This window comes from Globicephala melas, chromosome 13 (assembly GCF_963455315.2).
Source record: "Globicephala melas chromosome 13, mGloMel1.2, whole genome shotgun sequence".
In the NCBI taxonomy this organism is placed as follows: Eukaryota; Metazoa; Chordata; class Mammalia; order Artiodactyla; family Delphinidae; genus Globicephala; species Globicephala melas.
In genome coordinates this window covers 81,161,343-81,178,204 of record NC_083326.1, presented here as the reverse complement: position 1 = coordinate 81,178,204, position 16,862 = coordinate 81,161,343, and the positions used below count along the sequence as shown (strand labels likewise).

Below are 16,862 nucleotides of genomic sequence, written 5' to 3'. Positions count from 1 at the left end.
ATTGTTTCATTCTTGTCAATGCATGGCTGTGACTGTATTTATTACTTCACTTTCAGAAAAGGTCAAACTTGTAAATTTGAGACCTTTCAAGAATGTGAAGTCTGCTCAAATAGCCCTTCTGCCCCCATAATGTTTCAGAAAACATTTGAAGAACAAGAATAGTATCTGGTGGTTGACTAGGCATGTGGGAAATGCAAGGAGGAGAGAAGCTGGGGATTATTTTCTTCTGGGTGTTGATTTAGAAATGAATTACTCGACAGTTCACTTCAGTCAAAACAATAGAGTCAGTCCTTTCTCCTCACACAGGTTTCATCTCCTGTCGTTCTAAGAAATCCCTTTATAAAGCCTAACGATTCTGCCTCCCTATTTGTAAAATATTTGGCTCAGATGTATAAAGATGGGTGTATATACTTAATCATAGGCAAAACTGCATACTTAGTTTTAGACAGATTAGAAGCCACGACTTTAGCAATAATAATAACAACAATAATAGTCAACTCACCCCAAACCACACCAAAGACCAAGACAGAGGGGTATCACTGCTATATGAAGTCAGACTCAGCTATTTTTCCACCCAGCTACTCCTGTCTTTGGTTTTTCAGGCTCCTCACGTGCGGCAGCTTCCAAGTGCAGAATTCCAAAAAGCTGAAATTGTCTTGATTCCTCCCAACGTTGGCACAGGCTATAAGGAATTGAGAATGCCAATAATCCTAGAGAAACAGATGGACATTTTAGATCACAAACATTTACGCACAACGCAAATGCTGCAGTTTTGGACAAAATATGGAAATAGATCTTGGCCATTCTTTGTGTCCTTCCATCTTAATGAGGGAATCTGCCAAGGCCGGGGGACAAGGAAGAGAGAAAGGATCCTTTGGGTTGAAAGATGAAAAAAAAACCTGGCAGAAAGGAGTCGGCTGTGAAATGAAAAGTTTCAATGTTCCCAAGGTTTGCAAAATGGATCTGAGCTGATGCAGCCCTCATCTTGACTGTATAAAATGTCATAAAATTACTTTTGGGCCACCTACGGAGTGTTTGAGATTGAACCAAAAGGGGTGGTGAGATTATTTCCCAAACCATAAACTCGAAAATGTTAGAACTGACGGTCACTTTATCAAAATTTAATCCAACAGCCTAAAATTTCAAAACAGAAAATAGGACAACATGATTGACAGATACTAAGGTATAGAAAAGAAAGTAGAGGCCTGGAAGTAAAGAGAAGATTGAAAAACAAGTCATCCTGGATTTAGAAGTTGTGAGATGAAGGTTTGGAAAATAATAGTTTTTTTTTTAAAGGAAAGCGTTACATACAAGCATTATTAAAAGTGGTCCAGAATTTCAGGTGGATGTTAAAACAATCCTCTGTAGAAAAGAATTGGAAATATCTGTATTACACATTTGATCCAATTATATTTTATACACTTTCTCTGGAATGCCATAGGAAGGTGCTAAATATGTCATTTTGATGATTTAGCTTTGCTGTATAAATTTAATAAACTAGGTATATATACTGTTTTGGCATTCTTCTTTTTTTTAATTTTAATTAATTAATTTATTTAGTTTTGGCTGCGCCGTGGCTTGTGGGATCTTAGCTCCCCAGGGATGGAACCCAGGCCCCCAGCAGTGAAAGCGCCAAGTCCTAACCACTGGACCAACAGGGAATTCCCTTGGCATTCTTCCAAATTGGAAAAATGTGTTTCCTGAATAATTACCATGATACGTTTAAGTATTTTCACATTCACTTCTGAATTGTAAGGAGATTAAATATCAAAGATATAGCCAACATACCTGGGCTGGAATACTTCTATAAATATGGCAGCTTAGAACTGAGGGGCTTCCCTGAGTCTTGTGGTCTTCAATTCATTTTGTAGAGTTACAGTAGATTTGCCTTGTTTTTTCCTTTTAACACCTATAAATCATTCTATTTAATTTTTGTCAATTTTTTTTGTCTGTAGAAAAAGTTATTAAGTTTTCATCTGTCCCCCTTATCACAACACAGTGAACAGAAGTTATCTGGCGACTTCCTGGGATACAAGCCCTAGAGGTAGTTACTATCCCTGTCATACAGATGAGAAAACCGAGGCTCAGAGAGCCTAAGTGGGCTAAAACAAAAACGGCAAAGAAAGTGTCGACAGGTGTGAGACAGAGAAAATTCAAGGATAGTGATGTGATCTCTGCTCCTTCAAAAAGCCCTATTTAGTAGCTTTAGGAGAGTGGGTCCCCAAATTTCTGTCCCCCCCACTGGTTGCATTAGGACATTTGTTAAAAATATTGATCCTTGGACCCTGCCCTAGGCTTATTGATTCAGAAACCCCTGAGGCGGAACCTGGAAATTCGCATTTTTTAAACAAGTACCGCAGTCCGCTTGGAAACCACATGCGGGATTCACAAGCCCCAGGTGTCCACTGGCTTCACACTGCCCCGGGCCCGCGTTCCACAGTCCCGCCCCTCTCCCCCGCCCCCATCCCCGCCTCTTGTGCCGGCCCCGCCCCGCCCCCGCCCCGCCCCGCCCCGCCCTCCGCCCTCCGCCCTCCGCCCGCCTCGCCCAGGCCCCGCCCTCCGCCCCCAGCCTCTCGCGTCCTCTCGCGACCCTTCCCGTGATGCCCCGCACCCAGCCGCCGCGGTTGCCAGGTAGCGCGCGGTCCTTGGCTGCTAGCTGCGCGGGTTTCCGCTTGGTGATGGGGCTGCGGGATCTCCCGCCGCTCCTGCTCTTGCTCGTGGACTGCTGGGCCTCCTTGAGCGCCCAGGCCGGGGACACCCCGGTGGTGACGACGGAGGCCCTGAGCTCCACGAAGCCAGCCCCGTCGACTTTCCGACCTGCTGTATCTCCTAGGCCCCATGAAACCCCCAGAGCTCCCAGGCCCTCCTCCGACCCCAGGCCCACCCCGGTCACGGACGGTGGGTACCAAGTGCCAATTCCTGGGGATCTACAGTGATCCAGACTGCGGGGGGTGGTAGCCCGGGTGAGGATGTAATAATAATGATAGTAAACGTTTATTGACCACTTGTGTGCAGGCATTGCTAAGTGTTTCATAGGCATTAATTCTCTAAACAACCGTTAGAGGTAGATGTTATTGTTCACTGTCAGACAGATGAGAAAACCGAGGCTCAGAGAGCCCAAGTGGGACAATATAAAAAGCTTTGAAAGTACTTGCAGTGGTCTTGGACAACATTAACGCTAAAGGTGATAATGAATGAATACTTGCTTGCAGCTTTGCAGCTGAACACGAAATTAAATCGAAAGTTTGTAGACAGTTGTGGGAATTAAGTGCATAGGATACATTGAACTTTTCACTTATCAAAAAGAGACGCAAAAAGTCTAGTTTACTGAAAGTGACTAGGTCAAGGCCCCTGTCTGTTGACTTGAATTATAAGAACCCAGGATTCCTCCTGTGTTGAGTTGGAGGTGGGAAGTTATGGGGTGAGGGGTTATATCCACTTCTCAAGATTCATCTTTAGGGATAATTGACATATTTCTCAGAAAGTGATCTAATCCTTGAGTCACACATTTGGTGACTATTTAGTAATCTGATTCGACATGGATGACTTCAGGGGATAGCTGTGACTCCAAGATAGAGTGCAAACTTTTGTGAATATGCATTTTTCTGGGGTGAGAGTTCATAGCAGTGAGTAGTTTGTCAAAGGGGTTTGTGATCTCAAAAAAATCCCTTTTAAGCCCTCTGACTGTAACTCCAATAGGTATGCAGTATTTTTTATCCCTTCTTAAGAGAAAAAGATCTTTTCTTAAATTGAGTAAGGTTCAGTATTAGTAGATAGAAAAGTCATCATTGGCTGACATTCTGAACTCTAGGACTTCAGTTACTGAACCATTATTTCTCCTTTATAAATTATGAGTAGTCCTGAGAAAAAGTACAGAGAAATATATTTGCTATTTCAATATAAAAAAAAGCTTTGTTTTATATCAAAACTATTTATTTGATGAATTAGGGAAGTTAAGTGATAAATTGGGACAGAATACAGCAGAGTATTCAATATCTGAAATTCTCTAAGATTTTTTGGACTGAGTTGTCTTTTATCCATGTAAATATTTCATCTGTTAATGCACTTTCTCCCCAAAATGAAGCTGTTCATGAACCATCATTAATAGGTGTTCAGGGCTGTTTTTCCAAAATGGGAGGGTGAATTTACACTTTCCTTCGTCTTTTTAAAGGGCCTCTGTTTAGACCTGTGCAAGTAATGATAATAAATGACAGCTGGCATTTATTAACTGCTTACTGTGTAGCAGCCCCTGTGCTAAGCATTTCATCTGTGATGTATCTCATTTAATCCTTATAACAACCTTAGGATGTTGGGTTATTCCCATTTTTCATGTTAGTGAATTACTTGCCTGATTTTAGGTCACACCCTGGGTACGTGTTGTAGCAGGAGACTGACTGGGAGTGGAGAACTGGGCAGCCGTTTGCAGAATGGGTTACAGGTGGAAGAGAAGGATGATAACTTTCATCTTGAATGTGAGCTCTGTTCATTAGTACCCTGTAGACGTGAAGAGGCTTGGAAGAGCAGCTGAGTGCTACTTAGACCCTGGGAGTGCTCAACAGATACTTGTTGGCTGATTAAGTATACTCACATGGATAGAGACCTTTTTTTTTCCTAAGTAAAGTTATTAAACACTATTGCTTTGTCCCTAGTAGTCTTATAGCTACCTACTTACAAAGGCGTTAAGTTTTGTAAAACAAATCAACATTAATTTTGAACACATAAGGCAGGGTGCCTCAACACTTCTAAGCACACAGAGGAGTCCTTGGCTAGAGGGAAACATTGTAAAATAATTCATAAATGCAAATAAGAATGTTGTATGTATTGTCTACCAACATTTGCTTGAGATCCCTTTTTTAAATTTGTTTGTGCATGAAATCCTTTTTCAAAAAAAGAAAAAACATTACAGGTAAGATTGAAGCACTGATATTATTCCCTCCCTTCCAGCAGTAATTAAACTACCATGAGTTCAGTATTTATCATTCTCATGCTCTGCTATCTCTTTAAAAGTTTTTTGCCCCCCTGTTTGACAGACTAAAATAGGGAATTAAAAATCCAGGTAGTCATCATTAGTAAAAATTAAAATTTGCTAAGTGGGGCTTCCTACCTCTTCCCATGCTTTTATTGTCTGAATTATGAAAGATATTTCTAGGATCCCAAGTACAAAGAACTTGAGCCAGTTTGATTCTTGGCCAATAGCCTGTGAATGTGGGCTCAGCTTCAAAGCTGCAGTTGACGTCTGAGGAGAGGAACAAGATAGAGAACCCTGATTCTTGGCAGCCTTAAGTGGGCCCTTCCTCTGAATTGGAATCTCTGGAGGAGGGGCTCAGGAGTCTGCAGTGTTAAACTGGTGGTTCTTTTGGTCAGGCAATCGATTTACTGTGGTGGTTCTTAAACCTGTTTTAATTATCAGCATCACCTGGAAAGTTTTTGAAAAACAGGTGTCTGGTTTCATAGTTAGCTTACCAAATAAGAGTCTTTCTAGGTAGAATACAAACAGAACTTTCCAGGTGAGTCAGATGATTATCCACTTTGGGGAAACCTTGGATGGAGGAGTGCTCAAACTGACTTATTTTCACTTCGCAAATTTCCCCCAAAGTGCAATAGGAAAAGTAAAATGGACCTTCTGTATGAGATGGATTTTTGGTACCTTGCAGTGGCAGGGGGGCAGTCACTACCTGCTGATTGTGACGCCCTGCACCCCACCTCTCTTGTTTCTGTAGTTGCTGCTCTGTGTGTCTGTGACTTGTCTCCAGCACTGTGTGATGTCAACTGCTGTTGTGATCCTGATTGCAGCTCCGTGGATTTCAGTGTCTTTTCTGCCTGCTCAATCCCAGTTGTCATGTAAGTTTGTGACACATGCAGCTTTGATAAAATTGGACCAAGATTATAAAATTTTGGGACAGAAAGTGAAAAATCCCCCAGGCTGAAAAACGCAAACCTGATTTTCTGAATTTTGCATCATTCAGAAGTCATGCTGTCCAAACCAATATGTACAAGAGTGTCTATCCCTTATTTGCATCCAGCCAGATGATAGCTCAGGCAAAAGAGAAGAGAGAGTGTACTTTTTACAAAGGGTATAATGAAATCTCTGTGTTCAGATACTGAATTACGTTTCACTGTGATTTGTAAACAGATAAGGTGTCACATTTTTGTATCTGTGAATTAGTCTCATGTATAGCCTAGGGTGAAAAGTACAGTTTAATTTTACAGCTTTTGTTGTAGACATAATACTTGGAACAAAAAATTAAATAGATAGGAAAGCTTTGTTTATACTTTTCTGATGGACGAATCTACCAGGAATTCTCACAGTTCACATTGTCTAGGAGAATAATGGAAAACGACATTCCCAGTTGATTATAAGGTAAAGAAATAATCTCTTCTGATTTATCTGCTTCTCATAATTCAGATAAAATAGCAGCACTTAGGAGAGGTTAATTTATTCAGGATGGGACCAGTTTATTATTCAGAGATAGCTAATTTACATTTAGTCTTGTATCAAGTTTTAGCGATTGAAACTTGATAGGTTGAATGCTTTTTGGAAGTGTGATGTGTTTTTCCCATGGGAAATTTTATTGCCCAATGGGAAATTGAATCTACTTCTTTTTTTTTAAAATTAATTAATTAATTTATTTTTGGCCATGTTGGGTCTTTGTTGCTGCGGTGCGGGCTTTCTCTAGTTGCGGTGAGCGGGGGCCACCCCTCGCTGCAGTGCACGGGCCTCTCATTGTCGTGGCTTCTCTTGTTGCGGAGCACAGGCTCCAGGCACGCGGGCCTCAGCAGCTGTGGCATGTGGACTCAGTAGTTGTGGCTTGCAGGCTCTAGAGCTCAGGCTCAGTAGTTGTGGAGCACAAGCTTAGTTGCTCCGCGGCATGTAGGATCCCCCCCCGGCCAGGGCTCGAACCCGTGTCCCCTGCATTGGCAGGCAGACTCTCAACCACTGAGCCACCAGGGAAGCCCTGAATCTACTTCTGATATTGTAAAAATGCTTGGAGCATGGGGTGTTGTAGTCAGATTATTTTTTTTATTTTTCTTTTTTTTTGTGGTACGTGGGCCTCTCACTGTTGTGGCCTCTCCCGTTGCGGAGCACAAGCTCCGGACGCGCAGGCTCAGTGGCCATGGCGCACAGGCCTAGCCGCTCCGCGGCATGTGGGATCTTCCCGGACCGGGGCATGAACCCGTGTCCCCTGCATCGGCAGGTGGACTCTCAACCACTGCGCCACCAGGGAAACCCTAGTCAGATTATTTTTCTGTCTAGCTGGACTATATTGTAGTTCAGTCTTTGTTGAAAATCATTCTGTTTTCCTGTCTTAGTAAGTACCAGGAGCCTGAGAGTGAGGTATCTGCTCCAATCTGAGATCATTATTTAGAATGTAATTGTTTAAAAAAAATTAGCCAGTATTGTAATTTTAGATATAGACTATTTAGAATGGGGGTCAGCCAGCTTTTTTCTGTAAAAGGCCACATAATAAATACTTTAAGCTTTGCAGGCCATAATGGTCTCTGCTGCAACTTCTCAACTCTGCCATTGTTGAGCAAAAGCAGCATTGGCAATACGTAAATGAATGGGCATGACTATGTTTCAGTAAAACTTATTTACAAAATTAGGTGTGGTTTGTGGACCTCATGGTTTAGAAGTTAGAGCTGAATTTGTAGTGCCCTCAGGAGAGCACCTCAGAATTTTTTGAGTTAGTTTTGCTTGTGACTTTCTCCTGAATATGGAGTGTAGAAATACTGAAATCAAAACTAATAGTTCTAATTAGTTGTGTGTTCTTGTTATGTAGATTCCAACTCATAAAAAGTTTATTTACATTTGCTGAACTGTCATCAGCTAGTCCTATCGTCCAATAACTTGTAAATTTATTGTTAAGATTATTGGATTAATGTCTGTTTTCCTCATTAGATGTAAGCTTCTTGAGAGTAAGAATTATCTTTTATATACCATTTACCAGTAGTGCCTAGCACAGCTCCTGCCACATAGTTGGACCTCATTAAAAATGAGTTAAATGGATGAATGAATTTCTCCCCTCCACCCCTAACTGACCCTCAAGTATCCCCTTTTGACTTTCTCTACCCAGGCAGAAATCCAGGCCAGAAACCTGGAGGCTACCCTGGCTCCTGTCTCTTCCTTGCCTTCTCACATCTAAAGCCGTCTTTCACATCTCACCATGCCTTTCCTGAGCCCTCCTGTGTGCCAGTACCAGGGATTTAAAGATGAGTTAGACATGGTCTTGCCTTCAAAGAGCTCATGAATAAGGGAGACAGATGAGTGGATGGCAGTTTCTGCCCCAGACACTAGGAGAACTCAGAGGAGTGGCATCTAACCCAGAGAGTGGGAGTAGGGAGGTCTTTCTAGAAAATAACTGAGCTGGGTTCTGAAGAACAAGTAGAAGTTGGCCAGCGTGGAATCAGGAAGGGCATTCCAGGCCAAGGGAGCTGCGTAGGGGTGAAGGAATACAGCCTGTTGCCTTAACTGCAGGTAACTCAGCATGGCTAGGGAAGGGTGGAGCCAGAGGAGTGTGGGGAATGGCAGGGGTCAAATTCTGAGGGGCTTTGTGTGTATGCTGAGGGGTTTGGATTTTTCCTGAATTCTTCAGGGGGCCCGGAAGTGAGGTGATTAGATACCCAACTTAATAAATTTAGCAGCAGCATGGACAGTAGATCACAGGGCCCAGGCCTGGTAACAGGGAACCAAGTAGGAAGCTATTGCAGATGAGGATTAATAGGTGCCCTCTCTTTTACCCCTGAAGGTTGTGATAGTGGGACTAAAGAGAAATGTACGGATGTGATACTGATTCACTGCACAGGATTGGAGAGCTGCCTGACTCGAAGGGGAGGGGTGAAGAGTCCCATTCTGCTGAGTTGTCTTTTACGATTGCCCTCATATTTATCCATTCCTACTTTCTTCCTCTTCATAAGCTCACGCCTCGACTTATCACTCACTTGCTAAAGAACCTTCAAAAACTCTCATTACCTACAGAATCCATAACCTGGATTCATATCCATCCCAGCCTCTTTCAGATCTTATTTCCTACTAACCCCATTTGGTATCCACCATCCAGCCCACCTTTGGTACTCTGTTTTCCAAATACCATCAGTACATTATCCATCCTTGGCCAATGTCATTCTTGTACTTGGATTAGTGTCCCATTCCCTTTCTGTCTGATTCCTACTCATCCTTTAAGGCCCAGTAGGATTCGTAGATTTTTCAGTGCTGGATCTTTTCTTATTAATACTACTCACAGTTTTTCAAAAATAGTCTTTATGCCTACAATAACAACTGATATACCATTAGAACTATACAGAGCATTTGGAAAAGAGGCCAGTTACAAAATAAATCAATACCCCATCAATAAACATTCAAAAAATATAATGGAAATGGATTCTATTCATAACACCAATAGAAATTTAACATAGTTAGAATTAAACTTAACTATTCAGAATTTTTGTGAAGAAAAACTTCAAAATGTAGTGAGACATAAAACATTTGAATAACTGGAGAGATACGGTCTGTGTAGTGGGATGGGAAGAATCATTACTTATACATTTCAATTTATTATAATGTAATTCTAGTCAGATGGGAGAGGGATAATGTGTCAAAATGATTCTAAAATTCATCTGGAAGAATAAACAGAACAGCCAAGACGTTATTGAATAAGAAGAGCAAACTTCTAGGTTTAAAACAGTTGTAACACTATAATAATGAAAATAATGTGTATTAATTCAAGACAGATTAGTAGGTCATTGGAAGAGAATAGAAAGGCCAAAAATCAGTTGTGTGTACTGATTTTACACCAGCCCACTTTTTAAAAAAGTATTATGTTTTTTTCTACTTATGTATTTAATATAAATATGGTATTTCATCTCTGTGGAGTAAAGGTTGGATCATGATGTAGGATTTACATCCTAAATGATGTAGGATGATTATTTAAAAACAAAAAACGTTAGGTTCCTGCTTCATAGCATTACATCGAAGTGAATTACCAAGAGATAGAAACGTTAAAAAAAATTAATGAGCAAATGAAAAATATAGGTGAACATTTATTAATCTTGGGTTAGGGAATGTCTTTTAAGCATAAACCCAAAGGCAAACTATAAAAGAAAAGATTGACAACTTCATTATTTTTAAAAAAAATCAGGTACTTCCCTGGTGGCACAGTGGATAAGAATCCGCCTGCCAATGCAGGGGACACAGGTTCAATCCCTGGTCCAGGAAGATCCCACATGCCACGGAACAGCTAAGCCCTTGCGCCACAACTACTGAGCCTGCACTCTAGAGCCCGCGAGCCACAACTACTGAGCCCGCGTGCTGCAACTACTGAAGCCCACGCACCTAGAGCCCATGCTCGGCAACAAGAGAAGCCACTGCAATGAGAAGCCCGTGCACCGCAACGAAGGGTAACCCCTGCTCACCACAAGTAGAGAAAGCCCACATGCAGCAACGAAGACCCAATGCAGCCAAAAAAAAAATATATATATATATATATATATATGGGTTATTATAAGTCAATGAGAAGACAAACGTTCTAATAAAAAATGGTCAACTTACTGAAGAATAAATACCAGTAAGCAGAAACTATATGGAAAAATATTTAACCTCACTAGTAAAAGAGAAAATTCAAATTTAAACAATGAGATAACAGGCTTTTGCCCATGAAATTGGCAAAGGGTAAAAACTGAATGATAATATCCAATCTTGGCAAGAGTACAGGAAATACGCGCTCTTATTATTACAGTGTTGGTAAGGATGCATCTTGCCTTTCTGGAAGGCGATTTGGCAGTATGTCCCAGAAGCCTTAAATTACGCGTACCTACCTTTTGACCCAGCAATTCCACTTCAGGAGATATGGCCTAAGGAAATAAATGGCGATATTAATAAAAATGTATGTACAAGGATGTCATTACAGCATTATATATAATCGGGGAAAATTAGAAACAGCCTAGATCAACAGTAGAGGATTGGTTAAAAAAATTGGGAGTATCTTAATAAATTGGTATAAATGAAGCTATTTAGTATAATAATACAAAAACATATTTGATATGGGAAATATTGGGCACTATATATTAAGTGAAAAAAAGCCTTAAAGCAGTATGTAATATCTCATTTTTGTTATATCTCTATGCCATATCTATCAGTATCAAATAGATTAGGGTTTGTTAAGTCTGGGATTGGTTGAAGACTTATCTATACTGTAACTTCTAAGCCCCGAAACTTCCAGATGACGTTACATTTTCTCATTCTCACAATCCTTTGTGAAGACAGCTTTAGTCTAAAGATTAGGAATTTTGGATCCATTCTGAGTACTTATAAACAATCTGAAGTTCTGCAAAATTTTATGTAATTGATTCTGTCAGAGTTTGCAAGGTTCATTTACATCAAAATTATACTCTGATCTATATTCCATACTTGACAAGATTTTCTTAAAGGTGAGTCTAGTTGTCTTCATATTTTCACTGTTAGAGGAAGAAGTTTAAAATGCCAAACAATTTAACACTGAATAAACTAAATAAAAGTGGATTCAATTCTAACATCGCACTTTCATAAATATCCTCCATGTAGTTGTTAACATAGTATAGTGCAAGCATCTGACAGTTTTAAAATAATCTTGCTAAGATTGTGTGCATTTGCCTTAAAACTTTGTCTTATTATTTTTTTAATTTTCAGGGGTGATAGTCAGTTTTGTAGTCAAAAAGCAGCCATCTATTCATTGAATTTTACAGCAGACCCACCTCAGAGAGTATTTAAACTTGTTAACCAAATCAATCCATCTATTTTCTGCATTCACATTACAAACTGTAAGTATTTGATGGTGATATACTTTGTGAAACTCTGAAAATTTTTTTCTTTTAAAAATTCTTTTATGGAAAAATGTCCCATTGTTAGATTTAAAGCAGTTATTCTGTGGTTTGGCTAGAGTTTATCTTGAGGCCATTCCACAGACAACTGCAAGTAACTTTATAAACCTGTGGCCATGCACATTTTCTTTAATTGTGCTTGTGTAGTTATCTTTTGAAATCTCATACTTTATTTCAAAGGTGTTTATAATATGTAAACATGCATAGGAATCTAGATTTATTTAGGGGTGTGTGTGTGTGTGTGTGTGTATGTATGTGTGTGTGTGTGTTTTACTTTATTTCCTCCTGATTTAATAGTTGAGAATCAGGTTCAGCTTTGGTTTCAGGTTCCCTTTTTCTCTTTTAGTTTTACTAAGAATATTTGCATGAAAACAGGATCTTTATTTTTTTATTTCTTTATTTTTTTTTGGCGGTATGCAGGCCTCTCACTGTTGTGGCCTCTCCCGTTGCGGAGCACAGGCTCCGGACACGCAGGCTCAGCGGCCATGGCTCACAGGCCTAGCCGCTCCACGGCATGTGGGATCTTCCCGGACTGGGGCACAAACCTGTGTCCCCTGCGTCGGCAGGCGGACTCTCGACCACTGCGCCACCAGGGAAGCCCCAGGATCTTTATTTATTTATTTTATTTTATTTTTTTATTTTTTTAACATCTTTATTGGAGTATAATTGCTCTACAGTGGTGTGTTAGTTTCTGCTTTTGGGAGGTCTGAGGTCTTCTGCCAGCGTTCAGTAGGTGTTCTGTAGGAGTTGTTCCACATGTAGATGTATTTCTGGTGTATCTGTGGGGAGGAAGGTGATCTCCGTGTCTTACTCTTCCGCCATCTTCAAGGTCCCCCCCAGGATCTTTATTTTTATCTGAGCATTTAGCTCAGTTAGGTGTCTAGTTCCAAAGTACATGTGAGTGTAAAATGTTATCAAGATATCAAAGATCAGAGACACATTTATGGTTTTATCTAACTTTATCGTCTTTTCAGAGTGTCTTTATATTTTGTTCCTTTGCACCTGAACATTTAGGCGATTGCTCTGTGATTTGTAATCTGAGGTGATGACTGATCAGTCATTGTCATGTTCTCTGACATAACAGGCCCAGTGAACAGACCAGCCTGTTCCCTCCTCTTCCCACCTCTTAGGTACAGGGCACATTATCCTCCTGGGCTTTGGAGGTGGCTGTGTGAGGGTAGAAACAGGGTCTTTCATTCCCATAGCCATCTGGAGAGAGTTGTCCCTTAGAGGTTTATGCAGCAGATGCCTCAGTCCATGGGCCAGAGAAAGAGATTGATTATTATTGGTTTCTCTTGTGCTCTTTACCTGTAGGCTTTAGAAACCATTGCTTCCACAATAGAGAAAACCCTATTTATTTAATAAGATTCAAGAAATCTTGGGGAAAGTGAATATAAAAAGAGACACTTTAGTGTCTTCACATCAACCTTAATGCTACTGAAAGTTGTTTCCAAAATACTACATATGTTATATATACTATACATGTCATGTTTTATACTGATCTAAAATGTTTTTTCTAAAAACAGATAAACCTGCATTATCCTTTATTAATCCGGAAGTGCCTGATGAAAGCAATTTTGATAAATTGATGAAAACATCGGATGGTTTTTCAACGAATGCAGAATCAGATGTTTCCTTGACAACCAAACCGGATGCTCCAAATACTGCAAAATATGAGGTGAGCCAGGAACTTAAGTCCACTCATCCCGTCACAAATATCTTGTCTTTGTAAGTTAACTTTTCAGTTTGTTCCCAGTAAACGGGCTTTCCTGAGACACAGAATTCATATTATAAACTAAAAAACTTAATGTGCGTGCTTATAGATCAAAGATCATGAAAATTAAACTTGAGTAGTTGAATTCTAACATAGGGTTGTGAGGCATTTATTCTGTGGTAAGCTTGCATTTGTCTCTGCAGAATTTTTTCTTTTCCACCTCAAAAGATGCAGCAAAGTGCTTTTTTCTTTGCAAAAAAAAAAAAAATTTGCAAAGATGCAAATTTTATGCATCTTCCTGTGTCACTATAAAAGTTACTACTTCTTGAGAATTTCCCATGTGCCAGGCACTGTGCAGAGCTTTTCAGACATAATTGCACACAACCCTGGGAAGGATGTGTCATTGTCTCCATTTAAGTGATGAGGAAAACAGAGGTATAGGAAGGAACTAGTGTTGGAGCTATATTTTACTGGTACAAAGTATTCCTTCCATGGATGTGTCGTTATTTATTATTGAGTCATTCCACTATTTACCAGACATTCGTTTCTAGTTTCTGCTATTGTAAATAATCCACAATAAACATTCCTATAGGTACATATATATATATACATATATATATATATTTTTTTGGCTGTGTTGGGTCCGTTGCTGTGCACGGGCTTTCTCTAGTTGTGGCGAGCGGGGGCTACTCTTCATCGCGGCATGCAGGCTTCTCATTGCGGTAGCTTTTCTTGTTGCAGAGCATGGGCTCTAGGCACATGGGCTTCAGTAGTTGTGGCCCGCAAGCTCAGTAGTTGGGGCTCACGGCCCTGGAGTGTGCGGGCTTCAGTAGATGGGACACATGGGCTCAGTAGTTGTGGCTCTTGGGCTCTAGAGTGCAGGTTCAGCAGTTATAGCACAGGGGCTTAGTTGCTCCGTGGCATGTGGGATCTTCCTGGACCATGGATCAAACCCGTGTCCCCTGCATTGGCAGGTGGATTCTTAACCATTGCACCACAAGGGAAGTCCCTAAATACATATATTTTTGTCTGATTAAACCTTAGGATATGTTCCTATAAACGGGTTAACTTGGTCAAAGTGAATGGGAATTTAAAATACCGATACCAGATTGCTCTCCAGAAAGATTGCAGGAATTTATACTCCCAGCTCTGGTGAAGGACAGGGCTTGTTTCCCCCTTGCTGGCACCTGTGTCAGCTTCCTACATACCCTTCCAGTGGAATAGAAATAAAATTGCCTAGAATAAAAAAGCCTGCAAATGCAGTAACATGCGTACACAGAAACACACATCCTTAAAAGGAAAAGGGTGGGGCAGCTAGTTAGAGGTAAGCTCCCTGCGGACAAGGACCACATCTGTTTTTTAATCACCCCTGTGTTCCCGATGCCTGCAGTGCTGCCTGTCACATAGTAGGTGTGCAGTAAGTGTTGAAAGAACACCTTAGTTGCACCTTGACAGCTGTTTGTTGTTCTGTTTGCAGTATGGGGTTCATTTGCAGACTTCACATTCATTTCTGAGATTTCCTTCTCCCCTTACATCATCTCTGTGCACCGATAATAACCCTGCAGGTAAGAGAGTGGGCACTTTTCTTCCTCTCTGCAAACAGAGTTTGTTCTTAGTTTATATTTATAGTAGTCATAATTAAACAGACTTCGTAACTAGAAACAGAGAGTCTTAGAGTTGAAAGAGGCCTCAAAGGTTGAATAGTTCAGTTTCCCACCCAGTGCCAGAATCTTTTCTACAACATGCAGTCACTGTTTGAGCACTTGCAATGATGGGGAACTCACTACTTGTAACCAGCCCATTAAGTTGTTTAACTCTTTCAGTTGTTGGAAAGTTCTTTTTTTAAAAAAATATTTATTTATTTGGCTGCAGCAGGTCTTAGTTGCAGCATGCAGGATCTTTTAGTTGCAGCATGTGGGATCTAGTTCCCTGACGGGGGATCGAACCCGGGCCCCCCTGCATTGGGAGCATGAAGTCTTAACCACAGGACCACCAAGGAGGTCCCTGTTGGAAAGTTCTTTCCTCGCTGGAGCTAAAGTTTGTCAGTAGTTAACACTGATTAACTGTATGCTGGGTATTGTGTAAAGTGCTTGCATGTGTTTTTCCATGTGATCCTTACAATGATCCTCTAAGGGAGGGTTGTTTTCATTCTTTAGATGAGGAAACTGAGAAACATTCAGTTTCTTACTCAGGCGGTGGTGGAGCAGGGATACAACCCATGCAGCTGCCTCCCATGGGTCCTGCTTCTCCTTCAGGAGCATCATAGACTCCATGGAGTAACCCTCTTGGCAGTGGAAGGCAATAGGCCTGGCTCTCCAGTCCTTAGCCAGCCTCACACTATGCAGAAACCTGCTAAGCCGTGGATGACAGTATGTGACCTAATGAAGCAACACTTGCTACACGAAGGAAAATGTGTTCTATTGAATAGATGCTTAACCTTGCTCACACAAAGGAACAGTGTAAATTAAAACGAAACTGAGGGACTTCCCTGGTGGCGCAGTATTTAAGAATCTGCCTGCCAATGCAGGGAACATGGGTGTGAGCCCTGGTCCGGGAAGATCCCACATGCTGTGGAACAACTAAGCCCGTGCACCACAACTGCTGAGCCTGCGCTCTAGAGCCCATGAGCCACAACTACTGAGCCCGTGTGCCACAACTACTGAGGCCCGCGTGCCTAGAGCCTGTGCTCTGCAACAAGAGAAGCCACCACAATGAGAAACCTGTGCACCTCACGAAGAGTAGCCCTTGCTCGCCGCAACTAGAGAAAGCCTGCAGGCAGCAACGAAGACCCAATGCAGCCAAAAAAATTAATGAGAAAAAAAAAAAAACAACGAAACTGAGATACTGTTTCCACCTAATAGATTGGCAAAGCGTAAAGAAATTTAAGTCTGTGGATAAGTAGGCACTTGTCTATATTGCTGGTGGGACTAAAAATTGGTAAGGCCTCTGTGAAGAGCACTTTGGTATTATGTATCAATATTGCACATGAATATGCCCTTTGACCTAGCTTTTCTACTTATAGGAGTTGGTCCTACAGAAACTCTGGCCCACATGCAAAACAATAGATTGCAGCATTATTATAGCAAAGCTGGAGACAGCTTCCATTAGTGGGGAACTGGTTGAATAAATTATGGCATGTCTATAATAGAATACTAATTCTCCCTAAAAAGAGTAGGAGGAAGCTCTTTATGTACTGAGATAGACTGAACTCCAAGATACATTGTTCAGTGAAAAAAACAAAGGGCAGAATATATATTGTGAGTTTGTTTCCAAAAGGGGAAAGAACTACTAAAAA

The 16,862-nt window shown here is 41.0% G+C and overlaps 1 protein-coding gene across 6 annotated transcripts in view; it reads left to right on the top strand.

The window, feature by feature from the left end:
* The first annotated feature begins 2,597 nt into the window (after positions 1 to 2,597).
* TCTN1 (tectonic family member 1) overlaps positions 2,598 to 16,862 on the top strand; it is a 29,418-nt gene continuing 15,153 nt past the window's right edge. For 5 of the 6 annotated variants that reach the window (XM_060310515.1, XM_030860320.2, XM_030860319.2 and 2 more), the window contains exons 1-5: positions 2,598 to 2,898; positions 5,721 to 5,841; positions 11,663 to 11,793; positions 13,380 to 13,531; positions 15,045 to 15,132. In XM_060310515.1, the coding sequence (XP_060166498.1) occupies positions 2,601 to 2,898; positions 5,721 to 5,841; positions 11,663 to 11,793; positions 13,380 to 13,531; positions 15,045 to 15,132 (790 nt within the window). In that variant the 5' untranslated portion in view covers positions 2,598 to 2,600. The remainder of the gene's footprint in view (positions 2,899 to 5,720; positions 5,842 to 11,662; positions 11,794 to 13,379; positions 13,532 to 15,044; positions 15,133 to 16,862) is intronic. The other variant, XM_060310516.1, reaches the window with a different exon arrangement.